General features: G+C 38.0%; 1 protein-coding gene and 1 long non-coding RNA gene across 2 annotated transcripts in view; one reads left to right on the top strand and one right to left on the bottom strand.

The window, feature by feature from the left end:
- The window catches only part of itga5 (integrin, alpha 5 (fibronectin receptor, alpha polypeptide)), a 70,416-nt gene extending 68,022 nt beyond the window's left edge, over window positions 1–2,394 (bottom strand). The window contains exon 1 of the mRNA XM_017486560.3: window positions 1,969–2,394. Coding sequence (XP_017342049.1) covers window positions 1,969–2,159 — 191 coding nt within the window. The 5' untranslated portion in view covers window positions 2,160–2,394. The remainder of the gene's footprint in view (window positions 1–1,968) is intronic.
- A 22,524-nt stretch (window positions 2,395–24,918) lies between these two features.
- The window catches only part of LOC124628970 (uncharacterized), a 17,070-nt gene continuing 15,887 nt past the window's right edge, over window positions 24,919–26,101 (top strand). Inside the window, exons 1-3 of the long non-coding RNA XR_006983760.2 lie at window positions 24,919–24,978; window positions 25,386–25,491; window positions 25,655–25,729. This is a non-coding gene — a long non-coding RNA (uncharacterized LOC124628970). The remainder of the gene's footprint in view (window positions 24,979–25,385; window positions 25,492–25,654; window positions 25,730–26,101) is intronic.

Below are 26,101 nucleotides of genomic sequence, written 5' to 3'. Positions count from 1 at the left end.
CTGTATTTTTGAAAACTCCCAACAACCACAACACAGAAGAGTCCCAAAAGCCACGGACACACACACAAAAAAAAAAAAAACAACTCCGTTCACAGAAGCAGATTCACACATGAAAATAAAATAAATTTTAAAACTAAAAAAAGTGTTTAATCCACTCAACTTCAGTGAAATGTTTGTCATCGGTGTAAAAATGTATGAGAAATATGACAAAGATGTGATTGAACAGAATACGGTGGACTAGATTCAATAATTTTTTCTGTCTGGAAAATAGGCTTCAAACATATGTACAAAAAAAAAAACCTGTTACATTGAATATTCTTGTGAACCCCGGTGAAAACGTTTGTTTTTGTGCACAATGCCCTTTGAACATTTATAGTTGGGATGAAGTAATGGTAGTGAGAGCAGCTGCTACTTTCTGTGACTTCATAGCTCATGAGAGTGAGAGTGTGGGTGGGGGTTGCATGGCCTGAAATATAGGAGTTGGGTGAGGGGTTTTAAAACCCATGTAAAATGACATTAGCAGAGGTCCACAAAAAAGTAAAAAAAAAAAAAAAAAGGAGATTTACGTCATATAACCTTCACTTTGTATTCTAAACCGACAGCCAGTTCACAGGACAAACGGTTATTGCAAATGTCTAGGCAATGTGTCACCGAGTCTCATAGGAAAAACCCAAAGAAAACATGACGTATTCAATTCTGATCTGAGCTTGGGGTCTTACTCATTATAACAATGAGTCACACTGGCGCCAAGGCATCCCAGTCTGTCCTGCAAGGGAGGACAGTGACTGAGCTGTATGATAGAACACTTCTAAAAAATCAGACTCCACATCGAAATGAGACGTGTGCGAGTTATCATTTACACACAAGAAGTTACAAGTAATATGTGTGTCCCCATCCTTTATCCAAGGCCTTTTTGTGGAAATGTGGGCAATATTCTCCTTCAGTATGAATAAGTAAGTACAATCAGGGGCAATTACCAAAGCACTCCGAATTCCCATCTCAAGAGCTGAATCATTTTTCCTGCCGTTGACGTCAAACCTTCCCCCTTTCCATGTACTATATATGGCTTGAAACACTGACATATGCCGTTATTAGGCAGGCAGAAATAACGGGGTTGTTTTTTTTAAAAGGTCTGCCTATGCACAATTCAGTGTTGTGTATCATCCTGAACAAACAGCGCAGGAAAGTTTTAAGAGACTGCTCGTCTCCAGCTGTGAAGGCAGGCTTTCATCTATATGGCTTTTCACATATTGAGTTTGGATTCAAAACAACAATTGGGGACTCTTCTGTGGTGTAGGATATATATACACCCTCTCTGAGGTCTGATCACTGAGGCTCCCACACACAGTTTAGTCAAGTTCTAGCATTTGTAAACTATTTTATTTTTGCAAACGCTTCAAAGATTAGGACGGTGAGAACTGAATTTACATGATTGAATTTACAAAACAGAATTTACAATTATACATACACACACAATATATATATATATATATATATATATATATATATATATATATATATATATATATATATATATATATATACATACATACATATATATATGTATATATACATACATACATACATATATATATATATATATATATATATATATATATATATATATATATATATATATATATATATATACATACATACATATATATATGTATATATACATACATACATATATATATATATATATATATATATATATATATATATATATATATATATATATATATATATATACACACATACATATATACACACACATACATACATACACACACACACAATATTATATATATATATATATATATATATATATATATATATATATATATATATATGCTTTAATGGATGTATAGCTTATATACTAAACGTTATCAATATGAAGTTCTCATTAATAAGCATTAAACTAAAACAAAAGTGACCTGAAGAAACTGAACTGAAAAGTAAACTTACCGGGTCGACTGTGCCATATAAAAGTCCACAGAATAACCAAAATAGCTGCCCGCGGGTCCGGTGTATACCGACGGGTTCTCTATGTCTAAGTTGAACGCGCCGGTCCAGGGGAGAAGGTAAGCGATGAAGAGTGAGCAGCACATACGGAGTAAAGTTTCCTCCGGGGTTGAGCGGTGCTCTGTGGAACCCATGATACTCGAGGTGTCAGTCCACCTAGCGAAGAAAACTCGTCCGTTTCTTCTCAACAAAGGTGGCGGGTCAAACGGCGTCCTACTCAGCTGGTACAACTACAAGAACCTATACAAATCTCATATCCTTTCACACGTTCTTCAACGTGACCCTTAAAGTAGAATCTGAGTTTCTCGTACTACTTTCGGCCCGCTGTGGTTCTTTACCGTCTGCTTCCTCCGGTCCTTTCTCTCTTAATTGTGATCATATTGGGGGCGTGGTGATGTGCTACGTGTGGGCGGAGCTACAAGCGGGTAGAGTTCTGCTGGTAGGATGTGCTGATGGAGGAAGCCCGGCGGAAGCATTCGTGTATTTTAGTTATATACACGTCACATTAAATAACAGTCTTTTCTTTAGTGTACTTAATAAATATACTTAATATACTCAGTGGTTTTTCTTTGATTTGAATTTGTTGCTTTTGATTTCGAAATTTTAACCCTAAATGCAAACCTAAAAAAAAGAACAGTAGCAGCACAAAAAAACAGATTTTATTGCGTATTAGGTCAAAGGTGGATCAACCGGGATCTCCAGTGAAATGTGGGAAGAGTGGTCAATCAACAAATAAAAAGAAAAAAAAATAATGTTAGACTCAAATGGCGAGTTTTTGGCAGATTACTGTTAAATACTCAGTTCAAAAGCTGCTAGATGCCCTGAAAGCATCTACACAATATGGCCAAAAGTATGTGGACACCTGAACAGCACACCATATTGTCAGCACACCGTGTTGGTCAGCCTGGTCTTAGCTGGTCTTAGCTGGTCAGTGTTGGTCAGGCTGGTCTTAGCTGGTATTAGCTGGTCAGTGTTGGTCAGGCTGGTCTTAGCTGGTCAGGCTGGTCTTAGCTGGTCTTAGCTGGTCAGTGTTGGTCAGGCTGGTCTTAGCTGGTCAGTGTTGGTGGTCTTAGCTGGTCACTGTCGGTCAGGCTGGTCTTAGCTGGTCAGTGTTGGTCAGGCTGGTCTTAGCTGGTCATAGCTAACTAGACTTAACTGCTGATGCTGGCTGGGTAACATGTTGACTAGTTCATTTTATTTTTTTTAAAAAATGCTAAAGAATCACTGATTGATCTGATTGACAGTCTGTTTGATTAAGTGATCACATGACGTATTCTATTTATCCTGTCACTGGGTGTTGCGAAGTATACTTTAAATAATCTTCATGAGCACAAGCAACCATTCAAACAATTTGTTCTTTATTTGTTCTTGCAGCCCCTTCAAAAAGAACAAAAAACATGCAACCCTGATGTTTGCTCTAAAAACTATGTACGAAATAATTAATTAGCATAATTAAAACTATTTCAACAATTGTAATTGTATTTAAATTGTAACAATGAACAATGACAATAGACAGACTTACAGACACATGTTTCCTTTCTTTTTTATGTTCACGTTGTATCAACATGTATTTTGGGGATATGTCATACCCCACTAGCTTCCCCCTCTTCTCTCTCACTCTTCTCGCTCTCACTCTTCTCTCTCTCTCTCTCTCCCTCTCTCTTCTCTCTCTCTCTCTCTCTCTCTCTTGCTCTCTCTCTCTCTCTCTCACTCTTTTCAGGTTCCTTGGGTTTGAGCCAGTTACTGAAGCAGACTTGAAAATAAAAAGACAAATAATTTATATTATTAATGTGTCTCTTTTGTTAGTTAAACTAGTTAGAAAGGCAAACCATAGTGTCAGATGTAGTCTTTTTTTTTTGTATATTTGTCCTTTTTTAAATAAACATATTTATTGTTCATATAAATATCTAGATATTTTATTGATCAATAAGTGATTAGGTGAGTATAAATGGATGAATATGAATATGAGTAAGGATTTCTGAACATAAAAGATTTTACAAACATTAAACTAATGTAAATCTCTTTAACTAAATTGGTTATGTTTACATACATGCATGAATGCATAGAAAAATTCCATTACCTCTCAAAACGTGCAGTTTGGAGGGTGTCAAGGGAGATGTTCATAATTTTTATTTGTAGGACACTCCTTTCCTGACACACTTCTGCTTTTTAAAGTGGTTGTTCCCACAATGTCACAGCCTTTCTCTTTAACAACCAGCGAATGTTTGGAAGCTGAATTAATTTTTTTCCACACCTCTTCTCTGAGCCAGATGTTGTCTCCTATGTGGATCTTCAAGACAGAAAAAGTTAAATGAGGACTTGCCTTAGGCACATCTTAAATTAAGGGGGATTTAAATGTTAATAATTTTAGTGTTTTTTTCTGATTCTCGTTGATTGTATGAAAATAAAACAGCTCAGACATTTTTTCAAAATATATTCTTTTGTGTTCCACAAATTAGCTAAAATGTAAAAGGATATGACGATCTCCGTCGACCAGGGGTGGGGGAAGTAGTTGTGGGCCCACTGGACCTGTGGGCTCCTAGAATTACCACATTTCACACTTTCAACTGCAACTGCAACTGAAAACGAGGCTGTACAGTCAGTTCAAAAGGTTCTACCATCTAAATGTCCTAGTTCTTGTCGGTCTATGGTCACAACCCATTTTTTCTGGGTGTTTTTTACTGGAATATTTTTTGGCATAAAATGTTTTTAATGTTTCATCACCTTAATAGCACATTCAACAACCTGTATGTCTGTCTCTCACAGCTAGTGTTAGGTGCAACATGGTTTCAAATCAATTAGTTAATGTGATCTAATTACTTTTTTTTGTCAAAAAAAAGTAGTCAATTAGTCAAAATATTACATTACTTGGGTTTCACATGGGAGTAAATGATGAAAAAATCTCTTTAAATGAGCAGTATAAAAAATGTCTGTTTAATTCTGAGGGTCAGAGAGAGAGCGAGTGGGAAATGGTCATGTAAAACATATGACATTATATAGATTTTAATAAGGGACTAATATTAACCTTATTAGGGGGAAAATAACTTTTTTGATGTATGCATGTATTGAAATAAATGGACTGGGAAGTCTAGAAGAAGTTGTGTAAAAAGGTGTGACAGTTACACTAATATACCTTACCATCCTTTATTTCATGAAGGTTTTTTGATTCTTTATTCAGAGGTGGGTTGTTGCCCTCTGAACTAGTATTGGGCATCTCATCAGGTGTGGTGGTTCCATTGTCTTTAAGAAAACATGGACCTGTAACCAAACAGACGACAATGATCACACACACACACACACACACACACACACACATACAGTGGGGGAAATAAGTACTGAACGGGTCAAAAATCTTCTCAGTAGACATATTTTCAACGAGGTTATTCACATGAAATTTTCACCACTTTGGTATTAACTCATGAAATCCACACATTAAAGTCCATAAATGAAGTTATGTGTAATATAATTTGAATGACACAGGAAAAAGTATTGAAAACACTAACTGAAATGTATTTAATACTTAGTGGAGAAGTCTTTGTTTGTAATGACGCTTCAAACCGCTTCCTGTATGAAGAAATTAATGTTCCGCAGTATTCAGGTGTGATTTTGGTCCGTTCTTCTAAACATATTGTCTTTAAATCTTGTTCAGTTGGATTCGAGTCAGGTGATTGGCTGGGCCATTCTAACACCTTGATTTTTTTTCTCTGAAATCAATTGAGAGTTTCCTTTGCTGTATGTTTTGGATCGTCGTCCTGCTGGAAGCTCCACCCACGTCTCATCTTCATCATCCTGGTGGATGGCAGAAGATTCTTCTCAAGAATTTCCCGGTGAAGGGCTCCATTCATCATTCCTTCAGTTATATGAAGTCTGCCAGTACCATGTGATGATAAACAGCTCCACACCATGATGCTTCACCTCCAGACTTCACTGTTGGTGTAGTGTTTTTAGGGTGATGTGCAGTGCCATTTCTTCTCCAAACATGGCGTGTAGTATGGGAACCAAAAAGTTAAATTCTGCTCTCGTCTGATCAGACTACACTCTCCCAGTATCTCATAGGCTTGTCCAAATGAGTTGTAGCAAACTTTAAACGAGCTTCAACATGCCTTTTCTTTAGTAATGGAGTCTTGCGGGTGAGCGTGAGCAGTGGAGTGCATTGCCTATTGTTTTCTCTGTGACGATGGCACCTGCTGCCTCCAAGTGTTTCTGGAGCTCTTTCCGAGTGGTCCTTGACTCTTGGGCTACTCTTCTGATTATTCTTCTGACTCCCAGGTCCGAAATCTTGTGAGGAGTTCCTGTGCGTGGCCAGGTGATGACGGAGTGATGTTGCTTCCACATGCGGATAATGGCCCCGATGGTACTTACTGGAGGATTCGGAAGTTTGGAAATACGTCTGTATCCGATTCCATCAATATGTTTCACAACAATAAGGTTGTGAAGGTCTTGGGAGAGCTCTCTGCTTTTACCCATCATGAGAGGTTTCTTGTGTGACACCTTGGTAACTAAAAGCCTTTTTATAGACCATCAATTTACTAACCCAGCTGATATTAATTTGCACAGATAGGAGGTATAATTACTTACGGCTTTCAGCTGGTTCATTGTCTTACCTTGCCTTGGAGAACTGCTTTTTCTTAGCATGTTCAATACTTTTTTCCTGTGACATTCCACTTTATTACACATAACTTTATTTATGGACTTTAATGTTGTGAATTCTTTATATTTCCAGATTTCTTGAGTTAATACTGATGTCTGGTGAAAATTTCATGTGAATAACCTCATTGGAAATATATTTACTGAAAGAAATGTTGATGCCTTCAACACTTATTTACCCAACTGTATATCTGTGTGTGTGTGTGTGTGTGTGTGTGTGTGTGTGTGTGTGTGTGTGTGCGCGTGTGTGTATGTGCATATTTATCATGAAAAAAAGCATTTTAGCATAAGACTGCAACATAACAAAATGTCAAAAAATGAAGGGGTCTGAATACTTTCTGAATGCACTGTAAACGATCTGAAATAATACTTGTTTTTGAGAAAGCTTTGTACATAAATGAAATGCACTTTGTAGCATTTCATTTATGTTCTGCTGCAGTGTCATGTTAAGACTTCTGTATGTAGCCAGCTCTGCTGCAAGATCCTCCTTTTCCTTTTTCAGCACATATTTAATGTTGTAGAGAGTTTACAGTGTGAGCATGAATGTGTGTGTGTGTGTCTGTATACACACACACACACACACACACACACACACACACACACACACACACTACAAAATGTTGGGATGCTGTGTAAAATGTAAATAAAAACAGAATGCAATGATTTGCAAATTTCATAAACCCATTTGCTATTCACAATAGATCCTAGAAAACATATCACATGTTTAAACTGAATAAACATACCATTTTAAGAAAAAAATAATGTAATTTTTAATTTGACGGCTGCAGCACGTCTCAAAAAAGTTGGGACGGGGCAACAAAAGGCTGGAAAAGTAAGTGTTAGTAAAAAGAAACAGCTGGAGGTTAATTGGGAACAGGTCAGTTACATGACTGGGTATAAAAAGAGTATCTTAGAGAGGCAGAGTCTTTCAGAAGTAAAGATGGGCGGAGCTTCACCAATCCGCGTAAAACTGTGTCTACAATTTGTGGTACAATTTCAGAATAATGTTCTTTAACGTAAAATTACAAAGACTATGAATATCTCATCATCTACAGGACATAATATCATCAAAAGTTTCTGAGAATCTGGAGAAATCTCTGTGCATAAGGGTGAAAATCAACATTGCATGCCCGTGATCTTCGGGCCCTCAGGCGGCACTGCGTTAAAAACAGGCCTGATTCTGTAATGGAAATCACTGCATGGGCTCAGAAACACCTCCAGAACTCATTGTCTGTGAACACAGTTCGTCGTGCCATCCACAAACGCTGGTTACAGCTCTATCATGCAAAGATGAAGCCATATGTGAACATGATCCAGAAGCATCACCATCTTCTCTGGACCAAAGCTCATTTAAAATGGACTGAGGCAAAGTGGAAAACTGTTCTGTGGTCAGACAAATCCAAATTTAAATTCTTTTTGGAAATCATGAACGCTGTGTCCTCTAAACTGAAGAGCACTAAAGAGGAGAGGGACCATCCAGCTTTTTATCAGCTCTCAGTTCAAAAGCCTGCATCTCTAATGGGATGGGGGTGCATTAGTGTCCCCCCATGGACATGCATTTGCACATCTGGAAAGGCACCATCAATGCTGAAAGGTTTATACAGGTTTTAGAGAATCATCTGCTTCCATCCAGATTCCATCCATCTTTACTTCTGAGAGACTCTGCCTCTATAAAATACTCTTTTTAATTAGTTGCAAAATGTTCCTCCAGCTCTTACTTTTTAGTAACATCTACTTTCACAGTCTTTTGTTCCCCCGTCCCAACTTTTTGTAGATGTGTTGCCGCCATCAAATTTAAAATTACTTTATTTATCTGGGATAGCTCCCTAGGATAGGTTGCAACCTATCACACACATTCACACACCCATTCATACACTAAGGACACTTTTTGACATGCCTACCATGCATGACTTTGGACTGGGCGGGGAAACCAGAATACCCAGAGGAAACCCCCACAGCACAGGGCTGCGGTGGGAATCAAACATCCAACCCTAAGCCACTAAGCCACCGTGTGCCCCATATGGGTTTATGAGTCTTGCAAATTATTATATTTACATTTTACACTGCGTCCCAACTTTTTTGGTGTTGTATTTGTATTTATATCAGTTTCTAAAATACTACTAATATTCAAAAAATTATTGCTAAACTTTCATTATTTAGAATCTCTTATTATAGACTTATGTTTATAAACATGGAAAACCTTTATTATTCAGAAACTCTTACTTTTGTTTGCACTCAGCCAGTTCTTCTTGTGAATCTTGTTTTTGTTTCTTTGTGTGGCGGTATTTTATTAGTAAATCCTGATGGATTTTTTGAGGTATAAATGCTCCATCATCACCGTCTTCACTATTAGAAAACTCCTCTCTCCTTTTCTTCGGGTCTGTCTGAAACAGTGGGGCTGCTCTTTTCCTTGACTTACTCTCGTCAAGGATTTGCAAAAGGCCTTTTCTTTTTTCAGAAGCCTGAACTGTCTTTAAGGTTTTCTGTAAAGCATGATTATTGTCAATGCAAATGTAACCAAGACTTTTTACAACATGGTAATAATTCCAGCCTCCTGCAAAGGTTCAATTCTGCTACATTATGTTTGAATGTTAGGGACTGATGACCTCAGTCACTATTCACTGTCACTGTATGGAAAAACGATGGTGACTGAGGCTGTCAGCTCCTAACATTCTGTGTAGCATTATCTTTTATGTTCCACTGAAGAAATGAAGTCATACACATTTGGAACAATATAAGAAATTATGAACTAAGACTTTTCTTGACACATGTACAATCCATTACATCCATTATAAAGGTCTTCCTAATGTCTTATAATACACAAAGCATTATATATTCTCATTAATACTTGTAACCACAGTTATAATGGATTATATTGCCACATGTTATTCAAGGTAATAAAGAGCATGATGCATTATAACACATGACAAGACATGATGTCATGGTGATGATAATGTGTTTTAATGCATAATTTAGGCATTTAAAAAAAATGTTAAAAATAAATAAATAAATAATTAATAAAATAATTATTAAAAACAACATTTGATATTCATGTATACTATTAATGACTTATAATAGATAAATGTTGTCATGCTGAAACAGAACGAATCATTGAAGTGTTCAAAAGAACCGATTCACGAATATGAATCTTACCTCATCATAACAGTGCCACGTGCTATTATGATCCTGATCCTATAATGAGTTATTTTACTTATTTTCGACTTATTTTAGAGTCAGACTATAAAATTGGAGTGATTCGGATGAACTGCTCAGTGAGTTGGATTCAGAACAATTCATTACAAAACGATCCAGAGTGCGAACCGTATGTCAGTATGATCAGCGCTAGGCGAGAAAGCATACGTCTCTATAAAAGGGTGTCATTTTCACATACTGAAACCCCTAACAAGTTGACTGTACTCAATTGAGTAAACTCATTTCCTCTTGTAAATTTAAATTCACTTCACCTGAAGACTCGAGATGTGAATTAATCATTTCTGTTTCCTGTACAGGACCTATGGGGATGTTACAGCACATGCGCGGTCAACAATTAATGAATCTCTCTCTGAGACTCGTTGTTCCTGAGTCATATTAAAGATCAGAATGAACGACACATCACTAGTTCATAACGCTTACCCAAAGTAAGTTCTTAAGACATACGCATTTCTTCTTCAGTGCTCCTTTTTCTTATGCGGTTGCTGTTTCGTCCTCGTCATCATCCTGATGAAAGATTTTTGCAATTCTTATCTGTTTGGAAGGGTTGCCTAATTCCTCCTCCATCTCTTCACGGGTCTCTGGAAGTGGTCAATTGAACCACAGTGAATGTATGTGCATCTCTAGCTTTCTAGTCAGCACACATAGGCATTTAATTTACATTAATCGAAGCCCAATTTACTTTATCTAAAAATTAAACCTTACCTTTTATCAAAAGTACCCGAGCTTTATAATATGAGTTTTCCCAGTGAACCAGATACAAAATATCCTGCTGATAATTTTAGGATAATTTTTTTTTTTTTTTAATGTCTATTGTGGGAATGAAATCACCAAATCATCATAAAAATGTAATAAACACCATACTGGCTTTTGTATTGTTTCAAAGGTGAGAGACCCTTCAGAGTCAAACTTGACCTGCTCATACTCATGCCAGGAACCTACTGACATACGCAATGCACTTTTAAACCCTGATGAGTTGGCTTCAGACTCAGAGGTAGCTTCAATATCTGATAATGTCTAACATCATTTGTTTGAAGGTGACACTTTATTTGATATTGATTTCTAGTGCAATTAAATTAATACAGTAGTTACTCATCTTGGCAGTGATTTTACAAATAAGATTTGCATGTAAATTTGTGCGTACCTTGGCAGTAGGGGCATTTTGGTTGCCTTCCTTCTATACAAGTTTAACTTAAAATAGTAGTTATCCTAAAATTTGAGTGAAATATACTTGCAAAATTATTTGACATTTTTGTTCTTACTAATATGCATTTTTATGACATGGTACTCATTAAGATTTAAGATTGTTTACTGTATACTAATAATAGTGTTTCACATTAAGTTAACAATCACTAAATATTAAAACACAGTTCTTTGTCCTGTGCCATACTAAGCTAAGTGTCTTTTCATAATTCTCTAGGGTGAGCCTGTATCAGATTTCTTTGGATTGGGTGAATTAGATGAGTCTGTTTTCAGCATGTCTTCTGAAGATACAAGATCTGATGGCACGGATAGTGAAAGTGAGGTTCAAACTCCGACACACGATCCACTTCACAAAATTGGCACAGACACAGGGACGGACACAGTTCTCAGATCAACAGGCTCAATCACAAAGGCAGAGGCTCTGCTGTTGATAATGAGCCATGCTGCTGTACATAATATTACTGGCTGTCAACTGGATGACTTCCTGAAGCTTATTTCCTTTTCGGTAATGAAGTAGTCCCAAGATCCAAACATATGTTCAATAACGTATTTAAAAACAGCGCAGAAATAGTTGAGTTTCATCTTTACTGTAAAAGTCATTGTTTTCCACATGCAGCATGAATTCACTCATTACATTTGCAATTCATTATGAGAATTCGTTACATTTGCAAAAGTCGGAAGCATCATGTATGTTGTGTTTACTTAAAATATTGTACAGTTGTTGTTTTTTTTGTCACATTAACCAGAAATGGAAAAAAATGATAGGTGGGGTCAGTTCTGAAAGTATTTCACATTTACATATGATACTAATGTTGTTTATTTGTTTATTTGTTTGTTTATAATTTATTATTATATAAACACTATGTCTGTTTCTCTTCTAATTTCTGTACAAGTCTATTGAATACTGAAATTTTCAAAATAAAAAAGCTGACTATATTTGGTCAGACAACTTATGGTGAATGTATTTGTTCAGACAATATTTTAATCTGGTATGATTTACAGCATGCTACAGATTATATGTTCCAATTTATTTGTGCATCCAGTTTAATCATTTTGTTGTAGAATTTTCTGATATATTTTAGTTTATTAACAACTGAAATACTATAAGTAGTTAAGCTATGCTACCCAGCCTGCCTGACTACCCTTATCAGGAGATAGAACTAATAAAACAATCTAATTAGTAAATAGGTAAGATGAACACCAGCTTGACTGGGAAATCAGCTGACGCACCATTTAAAACCATATGAACACCAGCTTTGCCAGACTGGGAGACCTGCTTGACCAACTTGGCCAGGCTGGGAGACCAGCTTAAACCAGCTACATCCATCTTAAACCAGCAAAGACCAGCCTAGGCTTTCTTTAGCTGTTTTTTTCAGTAGTGCACTCTGAACACTTTTGGGATTAATTGGAATGCTGAATGCATGACAGGCCTCCTTGCCCAACATCAGTACCTGACATCTCTAATACTCTTGTGACTGAAAGGGCACATATCCCCACAGACATGCTCCCAAATCCAGTGGAATGCTTTCCCAGAAGTTGTTAAGGAGGTTGTTAAAACCGCAAAGGGATGACTGGAAAAGTACATATCAGTGTGATTGTCAGGTGTCCACATACTTTTCAGTGTACCTTTTTCTGGGAATCCTAGATGCATCACATTTGGCATAATTTATACAAAATCTGTATTTTTGAAATTTGAATTTTGAGATACATATTTGAGATTGAGATTCAATAGGGTTCTTTTTTTATATATCAAAATCGTACTCCATAATTTCAGCTTATATATATATATGAGATGATAGATCAGCATTTCAGCTTTCATTTCCTGATAGAACATGGCACCGTTTGTTTAAAGCCACCCATTTTTCCAGTCATCACAAATATTGGAACATGTGACTAACAGGTGTTTCTTGCTGCCCAGGTGTGCCCTGTTAGATTGATTGTTTAAACAATGGTTCTGAATGTATTGGTTTGAGTCCTGGATTTCTCTTGTGAAACTGAATTTGGTGTTAAAAGGATAAACATTAACCCCAGAGAGTTATCTGTGGGAGATAAGCAAGCCATTTTGATGCTGATTAAAGAGGGAAATTGATCAATGTCATTGCATAGGCATTGGGAATAGCCAATCCAACAATTTGGAATGTACTGAAAAAGAATGAAACCACTGGTATACTAAGAACTAGACATCAAACAGGTCGGCCAAGAAAAACAACATCAGTGACATTATCAACAACCTGCACAGGGCAGGGGTGAAGTTATCACAATCCAACATTCAAAGAAGAGTTCAATAGCAGTTCAGCAGCAGCAGCAGTAAGAATCAGAAAGCCAGATTGGAATTCGCAAATAAATTCAGAGATGAGCCACAGACGTTCTGGAACCAAGATTAACCTCTCCCAAAGTGATGGAAAGGCCAAAGTTTGGAGAAAGAAAGGTTCTGCTCATGATCCAAAACATATAATCTCATCAGTCAAGCACAGTGGAGGTAGTGTCATGACTTGGGCTTGCATGGCTACTTCTGGACTCATTAATCTTTACGGATGATGTAACTCATGATGGTAACAGCAGAACGAATGCAGAAGACTACAGAAACATTCTGTCTGTCAGTTTACAGAGAAATGCACCTAATCTAACTGTGTGGAAATTCATCATGCAGTGACCCAATGACCGAAAACACACTGCCAACACAATAATGGACTCCATCAGGAGGGGGAAATGGAAGGTTTTAGACTGGCCAAGTCAATCACCATACCTCAACCCATTTGATTAAGCATGTCAGCTCCTAAAGAGGAGACTGAAGGGAGAAACCACTCAAAACAAACAACAACAGAAAGAAGTTGCCGTACAAGCCTGGAAAAGCATCACAAAAGAAGAATGCAGTTATATAGAAGAAATACAGTTATTGCAAGGTATATTCAACCAAATATTAAGTGTTGTTTAATTTAATACTCTCTGTTACAATATGTTTGCTCTTTTTTTCTTCACTTTTGCTCCTTTTTTCACTTAAATTTTGTAGTCTGCAACCAAAGGTTCCATCTTCTAAGTCGTTTAACACATCTAGCTGTACATTTCCTGAAATGAAATTCGTGAGATATATGAGATATATCGTTTCATATTCATCTTTTGATCTCAAACCCAAAGACCTTCATTATATAGCAAAAACAACATTTGCAGGGGACTGTATGTAATTCACATCCAAAATTCATATTAATACCTTTTTGTTAGTTTAAAAGTTCCATAAATCAGGAACTTTAGACACAACTCTGTTTGGTATTTTTATTGGTATCATCTGAATCATTTAGCAACAACAATCCTCTGTACATTCTTTCATCACTTCAGGAAAAGCAACTGACAAAGTTCTACTGAGATATGAAACAGAGATACAGTGCACTCTGATAATATTGGTAATCCTGGTAAATATGAGCAAAGAAGGCTGTAAAAATTTGTCTTTATTGTTTAACCTTCTGATCTTTTGTTAAAAAGAAATCACAAAAATACTCTGCTCTCATGGATATCAAACAATTGCAAACACATAACAGGTTTATAAAAATATATTTTTTAAAAATATGTGTGGCACAATTATTGGCACCCTTTTAGTCAATACTTTGTGCTACCTCTCTTTGCCAAGATAACAGCTCTGAGTCTTCTCGTATAATGCCTGATGAGGTTGGAGAATACATGGCGAGGGATCTGAGATCATTCCTCCATACAGAATCTCTCCAGATCCTTCACATTTCGAGGTACACGCTGGTGGACTCTCCTCTTCAGTTCACCCCACAGGTTTTCTATGGGGTTCAGGTCAGGGGTCATGGTCAGTAAACCATTTTTGTGTTGATTTTGATGGATGTTTTGGATCATTGTCCTGCTGGAAGATCCAACCACGACCCATTTGAAGCTTTCTGACAGAGGCAGTCAGGTTTTCATTTAATAACTGTTGGTATTTGATAGACTCCATGATGCCATGTAATCTAACAAAATGTCCAGGTCCTCTGGCAGAAAAACAGCCCCAAAATATTAAAGATCCACCTCCATATTTAACCGTGGGCATGAGGTACTTTTCCATATGGCTACCTCTCTGTGTGTACCAAAACCACCTCATAGAACCTGATCCTATTTGAAGTTCCAGTAGTGTCTGGCAAACTGAAGATGCGTGAGTTTGTTTTTGGATAGAGTTTTAGAGGAACAACTTGTGGTGACACATGTTCTATTTAAGACAGTAGGGTGTTGAAGGAGGGCATTCACGGCTGTTGGGGGCAGCTGGTCAGACTGTAATCATAGCCAAACCTTACTTACTAGAGTATATCTATAGCTTATTAGAACCTTTGACTTAACCACCACATATTAAACAGAAGCAATTTATGCAATAGTTATCACGCCAGAAGACAAGTCTTATTGTTACCTAAGTCATGTGCATGTGATGGCAGATCCCTACACCATATTCCATTGCTAAAATAGACTGTCTATCTGTCACCTCCTCAGACCTGTACAGATTATTTGGGTCTAAGTGGAGAGTACATGTGACCAACACTACATGGATCAAAAATCTCATTATCCTAGAGAGGCTTGAGGACACACAGTTTGGAGAGAGAGAAGCTTTCCAAACAGTCAATTACTCATTACTTGTCTTCAGCTATTATGAACTCACTCTCTCTCCTTGTAGACATCACTTCAGAAAATGTCAGCCTGTAAGGATGCCTGTAAATTCACCACACTAACTATGTTCTGTCTGCTTTTCTCCTCCATTATGTAGCACAGGATGTTTTCACTAAACCTAGTTTTCAGCAAGGAACAATATCAAAAATGCAACATAAAAATGCCTAATACTTACTCTGGAGAATGCAAGACTAACCGAAAAAGATTAGGCAATGCAGCTGGATTTGAATCAGCTTATGTGGAGGGTTTATCATCTGTAGCTTATATGTTTGTTCTTCAGACATATTTTTCCTTGATAAGATTTTATAATTTATTGAAAATAATAAAAATGGTGTGTGGTTGTTAAGTCAGGAATTGATAGTCATTAAATGCTACAAGACTGACAGGAACTTACTTGATCACTCAGTAAAAATGGTTGGTGAATATGACAGACGTGTCTTTGTTTGTTTGACAGGTGTCATCTTTAATAGATGGAGCACCGATCTTACACAAAGTGTTCATTTTAAGCAAATAATGGCAAACTCAAGGTATTTACACACTTGTGGCTATGTGTAAATCCTGTGAATGATCACAAAACACTTGCAATTTATGGGTAGCATTATGAGGCTTTCTAAAAAGGATTTAAAATGTTTCTATTCCCCTGATTGCACATACAATGAGGAGGAGACCATTCATGCTTCCAGTGTGACATCATCTCTCTCTCTCTCTAACACACACACACACACACACACACACACACACACACACACACACACACACACACACACACTTCCATAGTAACCAAAGGGAGGCTCAACAAAATACATAAGTGACTCATGCTGTTCTTCAAAAATTGTTATGAATATGGAACTTTATGCATATAAACATTCTGGTCAGTGTCCTTGGTTTTAACAAAATAAAACATTAATAGCCATACAGGAAGTCTCGGTATGCCTCACGTAATCTCAATATACCAATGCTATGATTTTAGGGCAAATTATACAAAAGTTATAAGCAAAAAAAAAATAAATAAATCTTTAACCATCTTATGGTTTTTATATGACATGCCAAGTTTGTTGTCAATATGACAAAGCATTGCAGAGATATAACCTCACATTCATTTTGGCACGCTCACCTTCGTATTTGTTGATGCATTATACACAAATAGTTTGACCTATCAAAAATCTTTGAATAACTTTTGGTCTTCATTGGCTGAAGATGATTTGAGCAAAACTTGGTGAAGTTCTGAAGAACAGTCTAGGAGGAGCTCACAAAAGTAGTTGTTGTTGTTGTGGGTTTTTTTTTGTGGTGTTTTAAACTTTTTTTTTCTACTAAAGGGGTTTCATTTGGCTCAGTATGTCTCACAGAATCTAAAGATGCCACTTCCATGATTGTAGGACCAATTATTTTATTAAGTAAAAAGAGCAATTTTTCATATCTCGTGACCAGTAAATTGCGGTGTTCCAAAGCGGTGAGGAGATATAACCTCACATTAATGGTTTTCAAGATTCACAACTGTCCTCATAGACCCTGATGGGACCTTGGACATTACCACATCTTGCCAGATTTCATGTTGATTGGACCAATGGTTCCGTATTTAGCACCAATTGCATGTTTTGTCCTGTTATAGCACCACCAACTGGTCACACTCAGTATTTTTTTTTACATCTGTCCTCAGATTGAGCCCTTAAATAAGTCTTCCAAGCTTCGTGAAAATACCTAATTCTGTTCAAGAGTTATATCCATTTAAGTAAAAGTGGCCACGTCCACTTCAAACGTTTTGACATGCCCTGACAAGGGTAAAGCAAAAGTTAAACTTTTTTTTAATCATTATTGATCTAAGGAGTCCAAACAATTGTCCTACACTGGTTTTGGACTAGTTCGCAAAACTAGTTTTTTTTTAAACTAATGTCTTTATTTAACAAACAATATGACTGATACAATGGCTCTTGAGGCAAAGTTATTCCAAATCAACAGCTCTATCAAATGGTATGAATTACTTGTGTTTGTGTGAAACATTGCAGTATATAAAACCATTTATGAGTCTGAAAAAGGATATAGTGCCCCCGAGTGTCCGATTGGTTTCAAATTTCTTACAGACCTCTGGGGCCAAGAACCGAACAGGTCTACCAAGTTTTGTCCCGATTGGCCTTTGTTAACCTTGTATAATAGCTGCTGAAATTTAATTGGCCGATGGCGACCATGCTTTTTGAGATACATGAATGTCCTCATAAATATCAATCAGACCTTGGACAAAGACTGCATGCACATTTTCAAGTCAATTGGACCAACCATGCCCATAGTTAGGGCCAAGTTCACGTTTCTTTTCCTGTTATAGCACCACCAACTGGTTACACTCAGTAATTTTTGCAAAAAAATCCAATATATAAGAAATACATTCATAATGCATAAACACACAATTAAAAAAGAGATGGATAGAAAGACTTCAAATGCATTACTGATGCATATTGAGGAAATTCTTGAATGATAACACCTGCCTCCATTTCCTGTCTCTGCAACTGATTTCAAATTTTCGTATTATACTCATTATACTGATTCTTTTTCTTCTTGCTTTCTTCTTTAAATGTTCCTTTTAAGGAGCAAAACAGTGGAAACTGCCTTGATTGCTGTAGAGAGAGTAGACTGAAAGCAGTCATTAAGGAATGGGATTTGGTCTGGTAAGGCTATCCATCCATCCATCCATCCACCCATCCATCCATCTTCTATACCGCTTATCCTTTTCAGGGTCACGGGGAAACCTGGAGCCTATCCCAGGGAGCATGGGGCACAAGGCGGTGCCAGTCCATCACAGGGCACACAATCACATACACACTCACACACCCATTCATACACTACGGACACTTTGGACATGCCAATCAGCCTACCATGCATGTCTTAGGACTGGGGGAGGAAACCGGAGTACCCAGAGGAAACCCCCGCAGCACGGGGAGAACATGCAAACTCCGCGCACACACAGAGCAGCAGTGGGAATCGAACCTCCGACCCTGGAGGTGTGAGGCGAACATGCTAACCACTAAGTCTGGTAAGGCTAGAAAAGGAAAATACTAGATCTCAAACTCAGAGTTAAAAAAGGAATGAAAATCACTTTAATTAACATACCACTTGTAGAAATGTTAAATATTAAATACTTGGAATGCTACAACAGTCATTATTTGTAGCCCATTTCAGTTGGTGCTAATGGAAAGTAGGGCTGATGTGTTAATGTTTTGTTTTTGTGTATAGAAATACTATAAATAATCTACCTCAATCTTCAGCATTGATAGAAACTTAATCTTATCCATGTTCACTTTTTACAAGGATCTATCATGCAAAATTTACTTAGAATCCTCAAGCATTTTGCTTCACCAAATATATCTGTATGAGTAATCATACTCTGGATTGTTATGTCTTTTTTCACACTACATGAATTCATATGGCCACTTTATTACTTTATAACTGAACATTACAACTGAACAACTGAACATTCATTCAATTCTTCAGTCAGCCAATCATGTGGCAGCAGTGCAATGCATAAAATCATACATCAAACAACAGAATACGGAAAAAAATGTGATCTTATTGACTTGAACTGTAGCATAGTTCTTGTTGATGCCAGATGGGCTGGATTGCATATTTCAGAAACTACTGAACTCCTGGGATTTTACAGGCTCACAAATTGGAAAAATATCAAGTGATTTTTTCTTTCAAGTGAAACTGTCCAGTTTCAGTGAGTCTGTGCCTGTAGCCTCAGATTCCTGTTCTTGGCTGACAGAAGTGGAACCCGATGTGGTCTTTTGCCATTGTAGCCCATACACCTCAATGTTCGACATACCTGCAGAACTGCTGATCACTGGATGTTTTAGATTGTCTTTTTGTTTTATTTATTTGCTTTTTAAACTCTAGAGACATTCTGATGTTTGATGTGAACATTAACTGAAGCTCTTGAACTGTGTCTACAGTCATGTGAAAAAATGAGTACACCCCATGGAAATTGTTGTATTTGACATATTTGGACAAGCAAATATTTGATCCACTTTGAAACAGTGCCTATTAATAAAGTTGATACACTATCAAATGACATAAAATTTACATTTTGTAGTCATTTTCACAATTTAAATTAACAACCTTCAAATCCATAAAATTAGAAGCAGGTGTTCAAAATTGGGTGCCAGTGATTAAAACCTGCTTAGGGGGTGCAGGTAGAACCTGTCTTATTTATACCCCTCTCATATCCAGTGTCTGGTTTTCCCTTTGTTATTGAAGTGTGTAGTGTCATCATGCCAAGATGTAAAGAATTCTGTAAGGCCTTCAGAAAAAAGGTTGTGGATGCCAATGAGTCTGGCAAGGGATCTAAAAACATCTCACTATTCCATACAATATTCTTTCAGCTGCAAGATGTTTGAGGGTTTTCTTGCATGTACTGCCCATTTCAAATCCTCCCACAACATTTCAATGGGATTCAAATCCGGGCTTTGACTAGGCCATTCCATAACCATCCATTTTTTTTCTTTTTAAACCACAACATTTCTACCACCATGCTTGACAGCTGGTATGAGGTGCTTCTCCGGAAAATCTGTATTTGGTCTGCACCAAATATGTCTGCTGTTACTGTGAACAAACAGCTATATCTTTGATTCGTCTGTCCAGAGCACATTATTCCAAAAGGCCTGGTCTTTGCCTATATGCTCATTGTCAAACTGTAGTCTTGCAAAGGCTTTTTCCTGGTACGCCTCCCATGCAGGTCAAATTTGTGCAATCTCTTCCAGATTGTAGAAGACGTCATCTTGCATCAGACGGTCTGCTCTTCGGCTGAATTTTCTGGGAAAATTGGCAGACATTTGAAATCTGAACCATTTGTAGATTATTTTCCTTACAGTGGGATGATGTATTTCAAATAATTTGCGGTCAAAAATTTCAGTTATTATGCAAAAAGCCTACAAGTTATTAATGTAATACTTGCGATTATTCACCCAGGTGAACAGTAGCTGGTAAGTGTTTATTTCATGATTTTAGTTGAAACTAGTTTTAGCATCAGTTGTCAGATAGAAGCTGTAACTGCATTTCATTGTTGCTACGAGCCGTTTACACATTGCTAGATTAGAGCTAATTCCGCTACTCGTATTCAGTTTCGGTTGGGAGTCGCTTGTTCAAGCGATTACACTTTGTTTTGCTAATTAAAGAGATATGCTCAGCTGTGAAGCACCCCACCACAGTACTTAAGAACTAGGAAATGCTGAGGCAGAACCGTCAGCCCTCATCGTGTGAAGATCGAGCTCGTACAAAAACCTGCGAGTCTACCTGCGCAAGTCCACCGATAAGACACCACTCACGCTGCTATGTGTACTTTTCTCCCTCTCATCCCCACACTGTTTACCTGTTTACACACTAACATGCGTCATCAGTTTATACCTGTTATTTGCCACAGGCGCAGACCACTGCACACTTCCAGAAAAGTACGCAAATTGGACAACCTATGCTCTCTGCATGTGGTCTCTGCAGATTCCCTCTCTTTCTCTATCAGACTTTGGAACTGCCAATCTGCCATCAACAAGGCAGATTTCATTCCTGCCTTTGCAATGCACTCCAAACTCAGTGCTGGCTCTGACTGAGACCTGGATCCATGCTGAGAACACTGCCACACCCGCTGCCCTTGCCTCCAACTTCAACTTCTCCCATACCTCGCGTCCCAAAAGACAGGTGGTACAGGTTTGCTTCTCTCCAAAACATGGAAATTCACATTCTGTCTCCCCCTTGCTCCTACACTTCCTTTGAATTTCATGCTCTTACAGTTACTGACCCTGCCAAAATGCACTTTCTTGTTGTTTATTGTCCTCCAGGTCAACTGGGGAAGTTCAACTAAGAGTTTGACCATCCCAGATGACGGAACTCCTCTTGAGGTCCTCTAGACAAGCCACATGCAGCTGATTTTCTTGTTCTCCTTCCCACGTTTGACCTCAAGCAGTTCGCCACACCAGCAACCCACAAAAAAACAGCTCAACCTCATCCTCACATGTAACTGCACCACACAAAATCTTCTTATTACTCCTCTCTACACCTCTGACCATTTTTTTTATCCAGTTTTCTATTTCTCTCCCCTTACCCTATCACTGTCTCCACCTTCTATCGCCTTTTGTCATAACCTTCGCTCCCTTTCCCCCTCACACTTCTCCTCCATTGTCACAACCTCACTTCCCTCTGATAGCCACCTCTCCTCACTGGACTTAAACACCACAACTGATATGCTATAATCCACTCTAACATCTTCTCTTGACAGCATCTGCCCACTAACCTCCAGACCAGCTCGCACATCACCCTCTAGCCCGTGGTTCTCTGAAGCTCTGCGTAACAACCAGGCCAAACTAAGTGCAGCTGAAAGGAAATGGCATAAATCTAACGATCCAACTGACCTAACCAATTACCAAACACTTCTCTTTTTCCCATAGCAGCTCCACTGATAAAGCCACATACTACCAAGAGAAGATTGGCAGCTCTCCCAACACCTGTACTCTCTTCAAAACCTTTTTTCTTCTCTGTCCCCCTCCTCCCCCTTCCCCTACCTCTGCAGATGACTTTGCCACTTTCTTGTTCAACAAGGTTACATCAATCAGGAACCAGTTCTCAACCCCAGACATGCATAGACCGGCTCCTCCTCCATGTAACTCCCAACTGACTTCCTTCTCTCCTCTCTCAGAGACTGATGTCTCTAAACTCCTCCTCCCACAACCTGTCCTCTTGACCCTCTTCAGTTGACACTATTACCTGCACTCACACACATCTTTAACACATCCCTCTATACTAGCACATACCCTACCTCATTTAAGCAGGCCCGGGTTACCCCACTGCTTAAAAAAACATCACTTAACCGTGCTGCATTTGACAAATACAGACCTGTTTCTCTCCTCCCTTTTCTTTCCAAAATCCTTGAAAGAGCTGTTTTTAATCAACTCTCGAATTTTCTCACACAGAACAACCTCCTGGACACCAAGAAATCTGGCTTTAAAAGCAGTCACTCCATGGAGAATGCTCTGCTTTCTGTCACTGAAGCCTTATGACTAACAAGATCAACCTCAAGATCATCTGTCCTCATCCTACTTGACCTCTCTGCTGCTTTCGACACTGTGAATCATCAGATCCTCCTGTCAACTCTCTCCAGCCTAGGCATCACTGGAATGGCTCTGTGCTGGGTAGAATCATATCTCTCAGGCAGATCCTTCAAGGTATTGTGGAGGGAAGGTATTTCTGAAACTGAGCAACTCACAACTGGGTTCCTCAGGGGTCAGTTCTGGGTCCAGTGCTCTTTTCTATTTATACTACATCTCTGGGTCAGGTGATTGAGTCTCATGGCTTCTCATATCATTGCTATACTGATGACAGCTCTATTTGTCCTTCCGGCTTGATGATCCATCTGATCCACCTTAAGCTCAACTTGGCAAAATTTGAGCCTCTCGTCATCCCAGCCTGCCCCTCAATCAACCACAATCTCACTGTACAGCTCGGCTCAACCACACTCAATCCAACCAGGACAGCCAGGAATCTTTACAGACCACATTTCAACAACTGCACAGTCCTGTAGGTTCATTCTGTATAACATCAAGAAGATCAGACCCTATCTCACCAAACAGGCTACACAGATACTAGTCCAGGCTCTTGTCATATCAAAACTGGACTACTGCAATGCACTACTCTCGGGCCTCCCAGCCAGCTCCATCAAACCCATTCAGATGATTCAGAATGCGGCAGCATGCCTTGTCTTCAACCAGCCAAAAAGAACTGACCCTCTTCATCTCCCTCCACTGGCTTCCTATAGCTGCCCATATCAAATTCAAGGCCTTGATGCTTACATACAAGACCTTGTCTGTATAAGCACCCCCCCTTACTCAGCACTCTCCTGAAGGCTTACGTTCCCTAATGTAATCTGAGATCGATTAGCAACCGATGCTTAGTAGTACCTACTCAACGTGGCTCAAGGTCTCTTTCCAGATCCTTCACACTAACTGTCCCTCAGTGGTGGAATGAACTTCCAACCTCAATCTGGACAGCAGAATCTGTCACTATCTTCAAAAAACAGCTAAAGACCCACCTCTTCTGTGAGCACTTAACTAATCCCTAAAATGCCAACCCCACATTATCTTTAAAAAAAAAAATGTAAAAAAAAACTTACTCTGGCACTTACACCTCTACTCTGTGCACTTTGCTTTTCTAGAACTCAATTATAAATCTTGTATGGTAGCACTACTTGTATTGTTCTCCGCTTGACATATTTCTTTGCCTGTATTTCCTCATTTGTAAGTCACTTTGGATAAAAGCATCTGTTAGATGAATAAATGTAAATGTAAACATTTAAAATACTAGCTTCTGAGGCCAATGGTGTACTTACTTATTCCACAGAAGAATATCACATCAATTGATATTTGTTGAATTAATGATTGAAAGAGTTCATTTTTCTTGTGGTTTTCTTCAAGTATCAACTTCATTAATAGGCACTGTTTCAAAGATGATCAAATGTTTACTTGTCCAAATATGTCAAAAAAGCCAACAATTTCCATGGGGTGTACTTATTTTTTCACATGACTATACATGACTTTATGCATTGTGCTTCTGATACATGATTGAGAAACTGCATGAATGTAGTGCACAGGTGTTCCTATTAGAGTGGCCAGTGACTGTACATCATAAAATTGCATGCATTACAGTGGTGAGTTTAGTTTTCCTCTATTTATTTATTGGGTAAATTCCATTGAGACCAAGACATGATGCAAGCTGTCCAATGACCAACACATCGAGAGCATTTCAATGATTCTATAAAAGGGTCATCATTGTGGCTAATTTAGCCCTCTAGCCATCAGCAGGAGTCTAATTTGCTTTGGAATATTTAACAAGTTAAAATGAAATGTCACATGGCACTGACTCCAGTCATAATTCAATTATATCACTCGTGATTTTACATCTAAAGTTGCCAGGCCACTGTTTTCTTATCTAAATTAACTATGTCTCCTAGACCCAGCGTGCAGTCATGTAAAGATTAGCCAAAAGTGTATATTGTGTAAGACCCCTGCTTAAAGTCTGACAAAATCATTTACAATGTGTGACTGTTTTATATGTAGTCAGTGTGACCTGGCAACCTACTGAGTGCTATTTTTGGAGCATATCAGTGGATCCCTGTTTATAAGATCAGGTTATGAGAGGCACAACTGTTCCTATATCAGAAGTTTCATCACTTAGTCCAATGTATCTTGCCTGAACCATTTCTTAGAGTACTCCACAAGGGTAAGCCACCATGTCTTTTATATTGCATTGTTATAATGACATTCAAGCACTAGGCCTTCTCACCTTGACCATGTTGACCTCATAGTCATATTTAAGAAACACAAACTGCAAGGCATCATTATAAAGGGGTCATTAGAGGTTAGACTAAAATTGTGTAAAATATAGATCGAAGATATGAGATGTGAAGGTTCACAAAGCTTCACTAACACTGATGTGTTTCATTAATATTTACATACTTATTCTTGAAAATGGAATAAAAAAAATACCCTCAAAGAGGACTAACATTTATTTAATGTCACAGGTTTAGTTAGAGGAAATAACTTTATATGAATATAAATATTAGCTTAAATAAATGACTATACCTGATAGTTATATCTAAATAACTGATTATACCTAGTTTTTTTTAGGTTAAGCGTTAAACAGTTTTCCATTACACCATAAGAGCACAAGTCCACCTGCCAGAACTGGCCTCCACTGAGATGCTTGTAATCACTCTGCCGTTTGAGATTTAAGGTAACACCTACATGGTTTATTATTGGGCCAGTTTTGCTGTGGGGCGGACCTGTGGCCCATGTGGAAAGAATGTTGCCATAAAAAGTGAATGTGTGTGTGTGTGTGTGTGTGTGTGTGTGTGTGTGTGTGTGTGTGTGTGTGTGTGTGTGTGTGTGTATGACAGAATGGGAGACACTTTCAAAAGGGAGCAGATGTGTGAAGGTTCATTGCAGAAAGCAGGCAATACATCAGCACTGAGGTAAAATAGAGGAAATTATATTTGCATCACACACACACACACACACACACACACACACACACACACACGCACACACAAATTGAGCAACATCATGGATATATTTACTTGCTTTACAGACAGACACTGCACTGAATTTAAAGAAAACCATTTGAGCACTTACAGATATACACGTGCAAACACTGGATGTAAAATATATTTTTTTAAAAACAGGATAGAGGGCTAAATTAGCCACAGTAATAATCAACTGAAATTCAACGGCTTATTATACTGTATACATGTTTTTTTTTTTTTTTTTGTAAAATTACATTTCTTGATTAGGGATGCATTGAAAACGATACTGGTATCAATGTATCAGTAAAAAAAAAAAAAAAA

Source organism: Ictalurus punctatus, chromosome 15, assembly GCF_001660625.3.
Source record: "Ictalurus punctatus breed USDA103 chromosome 15, Coco_2.0, whole genome shotgun sequence".
Taxonomy (NCBI): Eukaryota; Metazoa; Chordata; class Actinopteri; order Siluriformes; family Ictaluridae; genus Ictalurus; species Ictalurus punctatus.
The sequence above is the reverse complement of the archived record's forward strand: the minus strand, read 5'-3'. Positions and strand labels throughout refer to the sequence as shown.